Source organism: Natrix helvetica, assembly GCF_964273705.1.
Source record: "Natrix helvetica genome assembly, chromosome: 12".
Lineage (NCBI taxonomy): Eukaryota > Metazoa > Chordata > Lepidosauria > Squamata > Natricidae > Natrix > Natrix helvetica.
The window spans coordinates 17,109,254-17,125,596 of NC_138556.1; the positions used below are offsets into that span (position 1 = coordinate 17,109,254).

Genomic DNA, 16,343 nt, shown 5'->3' on the forward strand with positions numbered 1-16,343 from the left:
TCCCTGTTTGTGGGTGATTTATGATCTTCCTTTTCCATGATGTCCAACGGTTGAAAGAAGGCCAACTTGAACAGGCTCCCGACAGGCATCTAGGAAATTGATTGCTAGATAATCTATATAATCGTACATAATTTATTCGCTATTACTTTAGTACCTGGCATAGGATATCACCTGATATCCTTCTTTCTGGACAAAGTGTGGGACTTCGATGCAATTACCATCTGAACGAGAAGACAGCAATTATATAGAAAGTGTTGGAGAGGTTATTTAGTACCCTTTTCGGGCAGTCTGTGGCAAACGGTTAGGAACGAGAAGCCAGGAAAGAGATTCCAATGGAAAAAGTAGGAGATGAAAATATATATTTCAAAGCCATTGACCAATGTCCAGGTAAGAAAAAACAAAGAGAGAATTTGGCCAAATCATGAATCTACTCTTAGGTGATAGTGCTGTTGATGCTACCTAGTTGGGTAATGAAACGTCTGCAAGAAAACTCTTCCTCCTCTTCCTCCTCCTCTTCTTTCTCTTCCTCCTCCCCTTCTTCTTCCTCTTCCTCTCTTCCTCCTCCTCTTCTCTTCTTTCTCCTTCTCCTCCTCTTCTTCTTCCTCCTCCACTCCTCCTCCTCCTCTCTTCTTCTTCTTCTTCTTCTTCTTTTTCCACTTCTTCTTCTCCTCACTTCTTCTCCTCCTCCTCCTCTGACCTCACTTATCAAATTGATGTTCAGGACCATGGAGAGCTGCCAGACCACAAAGGAAGACCTTTGAGATGCTGCTTCCATTCTAGGTTGGAGGCTGTCCAAGAAAAGTCAGTCGGTGTGGTCTCTCTCTCTGTGTGTGTGGTGTGTTTTTGCACATGAAGAGGGATGGTGGCTATTTATTTATTTATTAAACAGATTTGCAGCTTCTCAGTTTCTCACCGGATCTGTTTGGCCAGAAGGACTTTTCTTTTCTTTTTTTAAAAAATTTCTATTTATGAAATGGAGTCACTCCCACAGTTGGGTTCGACTCTAGGCAGTTTCACACGTCTAAAAACACACTGACGACGCAAACTCGCCCGACGGAAAGTGTGGCACAATCAAACAGGCCAACAGAACGAAAGTCAGGATTGGATGGCTCCGGATTCAGTCGCTAAAGCTACCCCTCCAGAAGAGCTAAATAGAATTGATCTTTTAAATGTCTATGGAGATTCTCCGTCATCCAAAATCATGGTTGCCCAAAGGTGCTTTTTCAAGAGGCAACTAGACTTGGTGGTTTGAGTATGTATATTCCATTTCCATATATTCCACAAAGGTATGTATTGTCAACTGGACCAGAAAGTCCAGTTACTTCTTGAAAAAGCACCTTTGGGACATTTTATCTTTTAGTTCATCCATTCGTATAGTGGCTAAGATGATGAGCTTGTCGATCAGAAAGGTCGGCAGTTCAGCGGTTCGAATCCCTAGGGCAGAATAATGGAGTGAGAGCCCGTTACTTGTCCCTGCTTCTGCCAACCTAACAGTTCAAAAGCAAGTAAAAATGCAAGTAGAAAAACAGGAACCACCTTTGGTGGGAAGATAACAGTGTTCCTTGCGCCTTTGGCATTGAATCATGCAGGCCACATGACCACGGAGACGTCTTCGGACAGTGCTGGCTCTTCGTCTTTGAAACGGAGATGAGCACCGCCCCCTAGAGTTGGGAACGACTAGCACATATGTGTGAGGGGAACCTTTACCTTTACCATCCATTCATAAGAGCAATGTAAGATCATACTGACCAAATTTACCAGGGGATTATCTTGTGCGACGTGTTTGGGACATACTTTGCTAAAGTCACTTTCACATAAAGACAGTTGGGGAAGGAGAGCAAATTCATGAAAGGATGAGAGGAAAATAGCAGGGAAATTCTCATTGCTTTGAGTCTGCTGATCGCGAAGAGCCCATTTTTATAAGAACACAGCATGAACAAGAAAGGGGAAAAGAGAGGAAGAAATGGAGGGGAAATAAGAGTAGGAGAGAGGGAAGGGAAGAAGAGAGGAGGACTGTTGGAGAGGAAGGGGAAGTAGAGAAGGGAAGGGAAAGGAGGAAAGAAGAGAAGGAGAGAAGAAGGGAGGGAAGGAGAAAAGGAGAAGGAAGAAGGAGTAGTTGCAAAACAAAATGTGTGTACGGGATGGCAGAAAAGCAATCTTGATTATATTTTTAATTTTAGAAGGAGGAAGAAATTGTTATAAACGCTACAACACGTATTATTTATAATAGTTAATGAGTTTGTATATCAGTAAATGTATGTATGAGAAATAAAAATAAAAAATTGGGGGGGGGGGAGAAAGAGAACATAATATGAAGATCAACAGAATGACCATTCTAAGTGGCTGGAAAGGAAATGAGATTCAACAGTCTGTTTTCTTCTGTAATCTTAAAAAAGAGCAGAAGCTCCATCTGGCCATCTCAAAACAGTTCTGAGCATGGGATAAATGTTTTGTAAAAATGGTATTTCTTCCCTTCCAATTATTTTTTTAATTTTATTTTACAAATCCCTCCAAGTTCCTGATGGTTGTGGGGGCGAGAGCGATCTTGGTATCTGAACTCTTTTAAGGAGGAGGTAAGAGCATCACAATTTCCACAAGACTGGAAGCTGGCTGGAGAATTCTGGGAGTTGAAGTCCACAAGTCTTCAAGTTGCCAAGTTTGGGGACCCCTGATCTAGTTGAACACAAGCATCTCTCCATCTGAGTAGAAAGGAAACAACTGAGTAAGCCTCCATGTTCCAGCTAAGGGACGGCACCTCATTGACTCAAGATAATTGGCTCATCTTGGAAAAAAAGCAAGATTTTCTGGATGGGACACCCCTAGGTGATCTCCAGGGGGTTAGGCAGACGTGGAAGTTGAGAAAAGTCCTGGGAAGAAGAAGGCAAGAGACGATCGTTTCCATGAAAACCAGCTAGATGTACCCATACTGGAGACTTTGTAGGCGCAACATTGTTAAGCATGAATTGCAATTCACGGCAAAATACTGTAGCTTTTGAAACCAGATGGGGAAAAAAAATCACTTTTAAAAAAAACGATGCCATCTCTTCAATCTATCGATTTTCTAAGCCTTTATAGAAACAGCCCTCCGCACACTGTACCAGTTTTTTCATCTTTCAGTCGTTTCAAAGACTGCAACGGAACAATGACTGGTGATAATACTAGGGAAAGAAAGATAATTTGGGGCGTCTGTTTTAAACATTTCCTTCCAAGCTTTGCTTCTTTGCGACTTGCCCCAATCAAAGTCCTTTCCTCCCCTCTTCGGCATTGCTTTTTCAACCCCCTAATCTATTAGAGAGAGAGAAATGGGTCCCCCCCCCATTTATTGGGGCTATTCAAGAACGCTGACTAAACATCCCCATTGATCGACCTAGTTAAGAAAGGGGGAAACTTTCTACCAAGAAAAGCTGCGTCAGGAACAGAGGATGAAAAGAAAAGCATTAGCTTGCTTCAGCCCACGTGAGCCTGATTTCAACCAGGGCATAAATGACAATTTTAAGATGAACTACCTGGATCGTAGAATACTTTATTTTGGTGGGATCCTACTATCCTTTCAAAGGGGCTTTCCAAGGTGTGTGTGTGTGTGTGTGTGTGTGTGTGTGTTGTTGTTGTTGTTGTTTTGCTTTTGCAAAAAGGGATGTGAAGGGGGAGATGAGATAGAAGATATAGATAAGAGAGATAGATAAGAGAGATAGACAGACATAGTAGATTAGAGAGAGGGATAGTAGATAGATGATATAGATGATAGCTAGAGTTAGCTAGATAGATAAAATGATAGATAGCTAGATAAGAGAGGTTAGATAGATAGTTGATAGATAGATAGACAGATAGATAGATAGATAGATAAGAGATAGATAGATAGATGGATGGATGGATAGATAAGAGATAGATATAGATATAGATAGACAAACAGATATAGTAGATTAGAGAGATAGTAGATAGATGATATAGAATAGATGATAGAGATATAGAGATGATAGATAGATAGATGGATAGATAAGAAAGGTTAGATAGATAGATAGTAAATAGATAGATGATAGATGTAAATAATAGAGAGAGGGATAGTAGATAGATGATAGAGATAGATAGATAGATGATAGAGAAAGATGATAAAGAAAGAGAAAAAGAGAGAGAAGGAAAGAAGGAGAGATGGAGGGAAAGAAGGAAGGAGGGAAGGTCTCTCCCTCCCTCCCTCCCTCCCATATAAGCCTCCAAGGGAAATCCTGCAATACTCTATAAAAGTGTCCTTGACTTTGGAACAGAAAACTCAGAAATTAAATCTGCATCCAGCACATTTTTTTCCTATGCTTTAACCAGAATCGGTTTGACATGTCAGAGCAACTATTACTGTTCTTATTACCCGCAGCAGCCGAGTGGGCGAAGGAAACTCCTCTTTGTATAGGGCCTCAAGCCCGCCAGCTGAATTATTCCCCGTGCTTGTCCAGATAGAAGTAATCGGATGGTTTGGTTGCTTGGAGTGTGTGTGTGTGTGTATTTTGGAGGAGGGGGGTGGTGGAAAGAAGAATTGCCATCTCCTGGAGTATGAAGCTGCCCACAGAGTACTTTGACCTCTACGTTTCTTCAAATTGGCCTGGATTTTGTTCTTTTTAACAGACACCAATAGCATTTACACAAACACACACACATACATACACTCAAGAGGGGAGGGAGGGGCAGGAGACCAGCGATTTTCAGTGTGGTACAGTCCTCACTTTGTGTTCTCAATAAGTCAGGGCATTTCCATTGTCCAAGTTTTCTTCCCTGATCTCATGAACCCTAGCTCTTCAGGGGGTGCAGAAGAAAGAACAACTTTGGGTGGGATTCAAATAATTTAACAACCGGTTCTCTGCCCTAATGACCAGCTGGGTAGGCGTGGCTCGGTGGTCATGTGACCGGGTGGGCGTGGCCAGCTCAACGTCACTCCCGTCAATGGGCGCTTCGCCTTAGCTGTTACAATGTGATAAGGGTTAAACGGAGAGGCAGTTTCTGCAAACAGGGCAACGAAGATGAGGCTAGAAACAACACCAGCATGTTTCCTCCCTGCCTTCCTTACAGGATTAGCCCTGCAAAGTGGGGAAAAAAACAAAGGAGATTTCTTCCAACCACCAGGTCTCCCAACTGCTTAGAAAGTTAACAACCGGTTCTCCCGAATAGGTGCAAACCGGCTGGATCCCACCTCTGGGTGGGATGTCTTAAAATCAAAGCCTCGCTAAGCAACCAGCAAAGCGGGAGCCAAGGAGGGACCGGCAAAAATAAAATAATAATAAAAACAAAACAAAACAAAATGCAAACATAACACGTCAGTTATCGTTATTAGCAAAAGTCACCTGAACTGGAAAATTAGCTTTCTTTTCCCTTCTGTATTTATTGCAAGCGCTAAAAGTAGCCTGCAGAAATGAAATTGGAGAGGGAAATGAGAATTTTCACAGCGTCCTCTCACATTTTCCTGAGAGATGTGACAGCGCCACCTAGTGACCAAGGCTGGTTTTGTCCTCCTCCTCCTGATGAGCCCAGGCAAAGCAAGCAGAAATTTGTCAAATTTCTGTCTTTCGGCACCACCGGAAGCCTTTGTGATGTGTGTCAATCAAAGGAGCGTACCGGTAGCAAAGATAAGAGCAAGCCACCACTGCCACAAACACAAAGCTTTCGCTGTGTCCCAGCAGAACAGGGCCCTTACTGACCTTAAGGTAGCTGTGATACTGACGACTCAAATAAGCAGGGGATATACTTGAAGACATGGGGAAGTTTTTACGACTGGCTAGAGAAAGGATTGTAGAAAAGAAAGTAAGGGGAAGATACAGAACTCAGACGATATACTATTAAAGGGGAAAGTGGGGGAAAACAGAAAAGAAAGCACGAAATATACAAGTATATATATTCAAGAGCGAGATATAAAGGGGAAAAAACATAGTTAGGATAGATTAGCGAAGGGAAGGGAATAAGAAATGATATTAAACTATACTTGGGTTTGCGGAAATACCATCCCAAGAAAACATAAATTGAGATTTGAAAGAGACATCTATAAAAACGAAAAAGAAAAAGAGAGAGGAGAGAAAGAAAAAGAAAGAGAGAGAGGAGAGAACGAGAGGAAGAGGAGGGAGGGAAGAAAGGGGTAAGGAGAGGGTGGAAGAGAAAGAGAAAGAAGGGGAAGAGTAGGAGTAGGGGAGAGGTAAGGGGAGAAGGAAGGGGAAGGGGAGGAGGAAGGAAGAAAGTAGAGGAGAGAGGGAGGGAGAAAAGAAAGGGAAAATAAGGTGGTGTTAAAACAGGCGGAAGGAATGGTAAATAAAGCAACCCAAATTGTAAATTATAACCTTTTAAATGGAATAACAAATGTATAAGAATGTCAAATGTAAAGAAGAATAACTATGTGAATGAATACCTATAATTGTATGTATGAGAATAAAAAAAACATTAAAAAAATAAGCAGGGGATCGTGCTTATTTTGTCTTTGGAAAGACAAAAGTATGAATCAGTTAATACACATCAGTCACACAAGAAGAGCAAGGTATCCAAAAAGAGAAGCCACCTTCTGATTGGTGACTCAATTGTTAAGGGATGTAAATTTAGGAAAGGATATGCAGGTTTTGAAAGAGGTCAGGTGTCTGCCAGGTGCTACTGCCAGCATAGACAAGAGGCCCATTGTTAAGATAGTCAATAATGCCAGGAAGGAAGGAAGGAAAGAAAAAGGGACAAGGGGGAAAGGAAGGAAAGGAGAGAGGGAGGAAAGGAAGGAAAGAAGGAAGGAAAAAGGCACAAAGGGGGAGGGAAGGAAGAATAAAGGAGGAAGGGGGAAGGGAAGGAAAGAAAGAAGGAAAAAGGAACAAAGGGGAGTGAAGGAAGAATAAAGGAGGGAGGGAAGGAAAGAAAGAAGGAAAAAGGGACAAAGGGGGAGGGAAGAAAGGAAGAATAAAGGAGGAAGGGGGAGGGAGGGAAGGAAAGAAAGAAAGAAAGAAGGAAAGGAAGGGAGTGAACATTAAGACACGCAGCAAAGAATATTCTATTGTGGCATATTTTAAGAGGATGTTAGCCTTGGCTTTTCAACTGTTTCCTGGAAATACCCAGAATAGATGTTTTATCTTAATGCATGCTGAGCATATTCAGAAAGATGAGAAGCCAAATGTCATTTTCTGCAAAGGCAGAGGGAAGGTTTGCAATGCCGCTTGCAAGAGAACGGCTCGACTTGCCCCCAGGGATTCTGCAGCAGCTGGGTGGGAGCCCGAGAAATGTGTCAAAGTCACAACGGGGGGATGACAAAAACACGGCAAGCAAAGGGCAGGGGAAGGTCTCGCAGGGAAAAATAGCAAGGTGCAGCTACCGGAAGGAAGAAGGTAGAACCAGACAAGGAATGATGTCATTTTAATGTGGACTTATTGGGAAATAAAGCCATCTTAGATGTGATTGGAAAAGGGGTTGGGTTGGGAAATGGAATAGGAATATACATTCCTGTTAATTTTGATTTTTCTTTTATTCAGCCTTTATTAAATGTACATGCTGCCCACCCCTCTGAAGAGTGATGTTTTCAAAAATAAGAATATTAACAGGTTAACAGAGTTGGGAGGGACCTTGTAGGTCATCTAGTCCAAGCCCCCGCTCAAGCAGGAGACCCTACGGCATTTCTGACAGATGGCAGTCCAGTCTCTTCTTGAAAGCCTCCAGGGATGCAGAAATACCACCCCCAAGAAAACAGAAATTAAGAGCTGGAAAAGACACCTGCAGCAATAGAAAAAGAAAGGAAGAGAGGAAATGAGAGGAAAAGGAGGGAAGGAAGAGAGAATGTGAGGAGAGGAAGATAGAAGGGGGAAGGAGAGAAGGAGAGAGGGTAAGAGGTAGAGAGAAGTAGGGGAGAGGTAAGGGAAGAAGGGAAAGGAGGAGGAAAGAAGAAAGTAGAGAAAGGAGAGGGAGAGAAAGAAAGAGAGGAGAGGAAGAGGAGGGAAGCAAGATAGAGAGGAGAGGAAGATGGAAGTGAGAAGGTGAGAGGGTAGGAAGGGGAAGAGGAAGAGAGGAAGAGGGGAGAGGTAAGAAAAGGGAAAAAAGAAAGTAGGGGGGGAGGGAAGGAAAACAGAATGCTGAGAATGTATGCGTGGACGGTGAGAGTCTGTGCAACCATCAAGGTCACCACTGCAGCTGCTGGAGAAAGACAGTTCCCATAACAGAAGTATGCTTCACAATTGGACAATGTGATCACCCAGAGGTGGGGAGGAAGGGAAAGTACTGGTGTAACTAAGCAAGTCTTTGTGCGGGAAAACCAGAGCTGGTTTTGATTCTTCAGTACCAAAATGGTGTTAACCCATAAAGTTTTACTTTGGGGGATTCAACGCTCCCGAGAGTGCTTCCATGTTTTGGGTTCGCCACCTCTCTTATACATCCTTGTGCCATCTACTGGGCTCCAATCTCATCCTATCCCAACACTTGTGGGAAGATCCAGCTCTTCAAAGCTTTCTAGAAGGCAAGGAAGTTGAGGGCCTGCTTGGACCTCTGGGAGAAAGATAGTTAAAAGAGGTGGACTTCCAGGTTCTCCTAGATGGGACCATTTCGGGAAGGGACCAGGAGTGCACCCTCCATACCTGACCTGGTGGGATGGGTAAGTAGCCTCCAGATCCCAGAACCAAAGTTGATGGCGAGGTGTCACTTACCTTCTTTGGAAAAACTGACTTGAGGATTCTAGAAGGTTTATCAAGACCTGGTACTTGGGGCTTATGAGAATTGTAGTCCAAATATAGGTAAAGGTAAAGGTTCCCCTCGCACATATGTGCTAGTCGTTCCTGACTCTAGGGGGCGGTGCTCATCCCCGTTTCAAAGCTGAAGAGCCAGCGCTGGCTGAAGACAGCTCTGTGGTCATGTGGTTGGCATGACTAAACACCAAAGGCGCACAGAATGATGTTACCTTCCCACCAAAGGTGGTTTCCATTTTTCTACTTGCATTTTTTATGTGCTTTCAAACTGCTGGGTTGGCAGAAGCTGGGACAAGTAGCGGGAGCTCACTCCGTTACGTGGCGCTAGGGATTCGAACCGCCAACCCAGCAGAACCTTCTGATCGACAAGCTCAGCGTCTTAGCCACCGAGTCCAAGTATAACAAGTGGGAAAGACTTCCTCCTGTATTTTGAAGGTTAAAGCTTCAACTTCTGTGGGTCTTAATCAATGTGGGTAACAATCCGGGATGGGGGAAGAAACCCAACAATATTTGAGGCTCCACAAGTTGATTTAGAACAGGGGTGTCCAAACTTGGGAACTTTAAGACTTGTGGACTTCAACTTCCAGAATTCCCCAGCCAGCCATGCTGGCTGGGGAATTCTGGGAGTTGAAGTCCACAAGTCTTAAAGTTCCCAAGTTTGGACACCCCTGATTTAGAAGATGGTGTCTCTTTGGAGGAGAACTTCCTTGCATTTGTAGAGAGGGTGGAGAAACGGATGAAATGCTACCAGGTTTTTGAGACTGTCATAAAAGCTCTTTGAGGAGACACTAAAGGACTAAGAACGACACAAAGCCACCTCATTGGATCAGGAACATTCCAATTCAAAAATGGTCCCAGGTTTTTTTATTTAGGTTTTATTTTTAAAAACAGTAGAATCCCTTTTATACATGATTGTTGCACTTCAACAATTTTATACACCACGAGTTTCATGCATGTACAAGTACGCCCATAAGAACCCAGCAATGTCTGCGATTCTACAGTCATCCCAAATCAACATGAATGTCAACACTGAAACAAACCAGTTGCATAGAATACCACTATGCTGCGATCGCTGTTTCATTAAACAGCATTAAAACAAACACACACACACACAAAAGAAAGAAGAAATTATAAAATCCGGCCTGAATTGAATATACAAGACTATGATCCCCATCAGTGCAAAAAAAAAAAAGATGAGAAATATACACGATTTAAGGAAAAACAAAAGTAAAGCCATTTTAATATGTATATAAACAAAAGTGTCTCTCTGAATTCCATTATCGTTGTCTTCTGGACTACCCCAAATCCTGCATTTTATAATTATGGGATATCTCATTCTTTCTGTACAGATTGAGCCCTTAAGGACAAATGTAGATTTACATTATATTCCTCCTACCTACATGGACATGAATCTCTCAGACATAACAATATAAGGAATGAATTCAGCAGCTTAAAAATCAAATACTCACTGTAGTTTGGTTTCCCCACCCTCCAAATATAAATATATACTGTATATATATATATATATATATTAGGTTTTGCTGTACTTTACAAAAGGTTTTCACTAGATGGCAGCAGGTGCATTTCAGAGCTAATTTTTAACAGCTACGTTAAGTTAAAAAAAGAAGATTTGCTGCATGCATGATTGGATTTCTTACTTGTAATACTTAAATGTTCTCAAAGGGGAAAAAAAAAGCAACATCCCCACAGCACATCAAGCCCAGAATAGTTTACACCCTCTATTCTGAAGCATTAGTTAAAAGTATTGGCTAAATAAGGCATGCTTGAGACAGTCACTGTCAAAGAAAAGCATCAGAGAAAAATGGAGTTTGTAAATCAACCATCGGATATTCAGTCTAGCAGGCGGCATTTCTATCAGTCTCTCAAACGTAAAGCTCTGGAAAACGAATAAGAGTTAGCAATTACTGAAATTCCTAATTGCAATAAGCTAGAACAAAATTGTAGGCCCACCCACTTTCTCAGAAATCAGCAAAAAGGAGCTCTGAACACAGACATAGAGATAAAGGCAAAGGTTTCCCCTTGCACGTATGTGCTAGTGGTTCCTGACTCTAGGGGACGGTGCTCATCTCGCCTTTAAAGCCGAAGAACCAGCGCTGTCCGAAGACGTCTCCGTGATCATGTGGCCAGCATGACTCAACGCTGAAGGCGCACGGAACGCTGTTACCTTCCCACCAAAGGGGGTCCCTATTTTTCTACTTGCATTTTTTAATGTGCTTTCGAGCTGCTAAGTTGGCAGAAGCTGGGACAAGGAACGGGAGCTCACTCCGTTACGTGGCGCTAGGGATTCAATCCGCCAACCTTTCTGATTGACAAGCTCAGAGTCTTATCCACTAAGCTACCGCATCCTTGTAAACATAGAGATAGAAGATTATAAAAACCACCTTTTGTTACAAAGTTGGTTGTGGTCAGGAAAGCTGTGTAAGCGTTTATAAAAACCAAACAAATTGATTTTTCTTTGTTTATATGAAACAAAGTGGAATCGTATTTTTTTTTAAAGGCTCATCATTAATTTTTAATGAGGCATGTCATATTGGATCATTATAATCCTGTATAGATGTGGCTGATCTGTGTGTGATGTGGGTCCGGTTTTTATTGTCCTACCAGCCAAAAATGGGTGGAAAAAAATATTCAGGAGTAGGACGGGCTCCATTCAGCATTAGTATTACTTAACCTGCAAATAATTTCTAATAATACAGATGACTTAGGCAAATTATATTTAGCCCCTCCGCGTTTTCAAAAACCCAGGGGTGGATAAGTAAGTAAGTAAGTAAGTAAGTAAATAAATATGAAAAAAAAAACAGTTTTGAGAAACGTTTTATACAAACTTACATAAGCACTGCTTTTAATTTGTATTTCTCTGGCGTAGATTTTTATCTTTATGGTTGTTTGTGGAATTAGTTTTCCTACAAAAACAAAATGACATCCAAATTAAGCGGGGGGGGGGGAACTAAAGCTGTGAACAATATTTACCATACGATGAGATGAAGGAAAGGGAAGGAAAGGAGAAGAAAGGAAGGGAAGGAAAAAGGAAAGGAGAAGAAAGGAAGAGGAAAGGGGAGGGAAAGGAAAGGAAAGCAGGAGGTATTTTTCCCCTCAAAAAATAACCGTTCAAACTGGCAATCCCACTGACATCCCCACTTCTATGGCTCTCCCCCTTTTCTGACAGTTAAGATTACATGCAAAAACATCTGGACTGATCTACAATGAGATTTAAAATGCCAGAGTAAGCAAACAAAAACAAACAAACAGATCAACGTGACAGTTTCTTGATTGTCATCACATCCCTGGGGAATTCTGGTAATTGAAGTCCACATATCTTGAAATCGCCAAGATTGAGAAGCACTGTTTTGGATGAGACCAAGGATTTTTCTCTGCAACGTGGAAGTATTTGTTATACGCTGACTCTAGAAAGAACAATCCTTCATCGCCTCGGAATATTTTGCTTTCCCTTCCTGTATACTTGCCTGGAAGAGGGAACATTTAGAGCAGGGGTCCCCAAACTTTTGGACCTAAATTCATAATTTTAAATCCCTCGGACCACTAATATGATCTGCCTAATGACTGGCTGGGAGGGCGTGGCTAGGTGGTCATGTAACCGGGTAGGCGTGGCCAACTTGATGTCACTCACATCAAAGGGCACCTTGCCAGCCTCTCTTCGCCCCTCCCCTCCCAGCCACTCCTTGCCTGCCCGCTCGAGCTCCTTAGGGCCCCAACAGGAAGCAGTTGCTGGAGCTAAACAGCCACCACGAGAAAGAGTTGAGTTCGAATTGGATCTGACCGTGAAGGAGGCTCAGCAGAAGCACCTCACTGAGGACTATGAGCATAGGCTTTCCAAGCAGAGGGAAGATCTGTGGGAGTGCAAGGCGCCTGGAGGCTCAGCGGGCTGAGATGGTCGGCCAGTTCCAGGCCATGATGCAGTCACACTGGAACGAGGCCCTCCAGCTCTTCACCACCAGCAGCGCTTCCCTCCAGCCTTCGGCCAAAGCTCCGCACCAGGAGGCCGAAGCAGACCCCAAGTTGGAATTTCTGCCCCCCTCCGACCACACAAAAAGACCCCGAAGGGGGAGACTCTCTGCAGCAACACAAACATTCATTGCAGGTATCCATCCCAGGGGCCGCAGTTTGAGGATCCCTGATTTAGTGCAATATAAAAAATGCAAATAATTTTTCTGCAGACCGCCAACATTTTCTCACGGACCGCCAGTTGGTGACCGCTGATTTAGAGCATAAAACGGACTGCGGTAGGAAGATGAGGTCCATGAAATACTTACATTGGCCCAGCTGGTTCATCATCTACAAGAAGATGGAGGGTGATCCAATGAGAGAGAGAGAGAGAAGGGGAAAAAATTGTTAGGTTCTGGAGGTAAAACTGTGGGACAGTACAAAATTATTGTCTACCAATAAATAGGTTTATCTAAAATGCCATTCTGTTTGAAATTGCAAAGATTTCATGAAGGGATTTTTTTTTCCTCCTGGATTTGAGTTTAGATGACAAAGTAGGTTGTTCAAAATCATTTCAGTCAACACTTTTTGAATGCTTATCGTGGAAAACCGCAACTGTTAAGTGGACAGATTCTTGCAAATGTGGACGTATATACTCATCTTGTCCCCAAATTCCAGTGGTTCAATCTTACGAGAGAGATGAGAAGACAAACCAACATTTCAGTTGTAAAATCCTGCTGTTTGTTTCTAAAATAAATGCTTTATTTCCCCCCACCCCACCCCCCAATCTGACTCTTCCCCAGAAACGCATGGTTTTGTGTGAATTCCTGTCTCTTTCAGACACTTTTCTCGGAGTTCTGAATAAAATATTTCGGAATTTGAAACTGATACAAAGCAGCCCCTCCAAAAGCAGCAAGCCTTTGTGGTGATTACATACACAAATGATATTACCCAGTTATTACGCATCACAGACACTCCAGCTTGTTACCTGGGAGGGCCAGAAATTTGTCCCGTTATAAATTTTTAGAAGATTAGGAAAATAATGACGATAATAATAATAATTAACGTGTCCCTTTCCTGTAGGCTTCTTCATGATCAACTCAATTTTTCATTTGTACTTTACCTTACACAGAGTAAAAAGAGAGGCACATTTTAAGCAACTAAAAAAAACAACAACCATCCAATCCAGGAGAACACCTTCAGTTGGCAACCTGTTCTGCATTACATCGCTAGGTTATTTATTGATAGATAGATAGATCGTTGGCAAGCTAAAAAGAAGAAGTAGTTGTTTTCTTATATAATTTGTAGTTTGGATACAAACCCAGCAGGATTCCACAAGGGGACTTAAGGCACACAAAGCATTTATGGAAACTACAGTCTTTTTAACAGTGTAAGCAACTGCATGAGCACACACTAGGAGTAATGTTGGCCCAAGCTGAACATTACTCCACCAGTACCTTTAAGGCAACGGAGTGGCTAAGCCACCGCCAGCACAGTTACCAGAACGGGGAGGTGGGGGGGGGGGGGGAAAGGAAGAACGGGAAAAAAAAGAAAAGAGCTAATCACAAACTAACAGCTGGACAGCCAAAATAACACACCGGTTTTCCACAGAAGTCTGCTACTCACAGCAAACTATCAGTACGAGGTACAGAGAACTAGGACTAGTAACGACAATCAGACATCAATGTGCTGTATATACAGTGGAGATATACAGAGACACATCAGGTTTGGAAACATGGAAGCACATTACGATAAGAACTGAGCTGCCCCTTCCGACAAACAGCTTTCAAACGGCCCCCCCTCCCCGCCCCCAAAAATAAAAGCTCTCAAAGGCAGCCTAAGCTAGAGACGCTCTAATATAGAAGCTGGTGCTGACATCCAGGAACATCCTTAGTTTTCGTTTTCCCAGGAATGAGCAGGGTTAGGGGGTCCGTGCCGTGTTCCAAATCATTATTCTGCCATTCGAAACCTCGCTTCAATCACAGCAGCCTGAAACAAGGGTTGGGGTTGGTTTTTTTCCCCCCCGGGGGGGAGCGTTTGCCTAATGCATTCTTGGACCAAGCTCCAACTTATGCCACCTGAGACAGACCGGTCCTCAAATATGGAGGTGGAACAAGAACGAGCTTACAAATGGAACAAGACTGAGCTCGGACGGGACATGGAAGAAGCGAAGATGGATGCTCTAACGTGAATGCATTAGGTAGGCAGAGCTTGGGGTGGGGTGGGGCAGGGTTGTGTTTTTTTGACATGCAACTCTTTTATTGTGGACTGGCGGGATGGCCATTTCTCCTTTCTATGCCCAGTCAAGTCAAGCGTGGCTGTTCTAGAAAGCCATTCTCGGTCAATAGTTCCTGGGTCAGCTGTGGCACCTTTACAAAAAAAAAAAAAAATCGATCCCACCGTATACAGGACGTGACAAGACAAAAAAAAAGAAGAAGGAGCAGAGCCCTAGAGAGGTTGACCAGAAAAGGGGAGAAACAGAAATGTAGGGAGAAAAGGGAAGCGAGGGAGGGGAAAGGAAAAAAAGAGAAGAAGAATGGAACGAATTAGAAAAATGGAGGTTCGATAGCAAACGGAAGCCCAAATTAGTGGTGGGTGGGAATGGAGAAAACTAAGGACAAGTGTTTTAACGTCATGAGGTGTGCGTTTTATCGACTGAAGCGGAGAATAAACGAACTCCAAAGCATGCAAAGCATCTCACTTACCACCGTTTTTTAAAGGAATGATGCAATTGAGAGGGGGGAAAAGAAAAGAAGTCATAGTAACTGACAAATCACAATATTACTCAGCAGGTTTCTAGTCATTCTCTAGTTTGCTACAGCATTGGAGACGGAGGTCAGTTAAGAAAGCTTCCCTAGCTCCTCCAACTTGGCTACCATTTCCCAAGACTACAGATGCCTCTCTTGGCATTCATCCCACTGACGTCATCAAGTTAAGACTCATTTTACACATCGGCCTCTAGGATACAAAAAGAAATTAGTCCGCCACCAAGAAGCAGGGCCTATGAAGAATATAAGCATGGGAAAAAAGCAGGGCTTCCAAGCAGCTGTCTCAGGTTTTTTGTTGGTTTTAAATCACAAGCTGAGGTTTTTTTTTTTTACATCATCGTCTTCTTTTAATGACCCCAATAATCCCTCGCAGGGTGGAGTCTGGGCAACTGATTGGAGCGGAGTGTTTACTGGCCAGATGCCCTTCGTGTCGCCAATGCGGAGTTTTGTTCAGCAGCTATATATTCTCATTGTGCCCAGGAGGAGGAATATCTGCCTCTACCTGGGATCGAACTGACGGCCTCCTGATTGTGAGGCGAGAGCTCCACCTCTACGCACCACTCAAGCTGATTTTTTTACATCCCCTTCCAAAATTGACAAAGCAGAAATCCTAGATCAGGGGTGTCCAAACTTGAGAACTTTAAGACTTGTGGACTTCAATTCCCAGAATTCCCCAGCCAGCTGGCTGGGGAATTCTGGGACTTGAAGTCCACAAGTCTTAAAGTTCTCAAGTTTGGACACCCCTGTCCTAGATGGTCTGTAGAAAAATGGGACATTCAGTTTTTTTTAAAAAAAATGAGGCTTAGGAACTTTGCTTAGGTGCAGTGGGAGGTGGAAGAGATTTAAGAGAAGGCTAATCAGAAATTTTATTTTAAACCCAGGGTTGTTGTTTTCCCCCCTCTGCCAAAGGAACAGACGGGCTTAGCAAAGTGGGAATCTGTAA

The 16,343-nt window shown here is 43.0% G+C and overlaps 2 protein-coding genes across 3 annotated transcripts in view; one reads left to right on the forward strand and one right to left on the reverse strand.

The window, feature by feature from the left end:
* The window catches only part of BBS4 (Bardet-Biedl syndrome 4), a 303,820-nt gene that overhangs the window by 248,278 nt on the left and 39,199 nt on the right, over window positions 1-16,343 (forward strand). The window lies entirely within an intron of this gene.
* The window catches only part of NPTN (neuroplastin), a 30,521-nt gene continuing 23,668 nt past the window's right edge, over window positions 9,491-16,343 (reverse strand). For both annotated transcript variants that reach the window (XM_081964676.1, XM_081964675.1), the window contains 3 exons: window positions 12,962-12,983; window positions 11,520-11,593; window positions 9,491-10,566 (listed from right to left, as the gene is read on the reverse strand). In XM_081964676.1, the coding sequence (XP_081820802.1) occupies window positions 11,533-11,593; window positions 12,962-12,983 (83 nt within the window). In that variant the 3' untranslated portion in view covers window positions 9,491-10,566; window positions 11,520-11,532. The remainder of the gene's footprint in view (window positions 10,567-11,519; window positions 11,594-12,961; window positions 12,984-16,343) is intronic.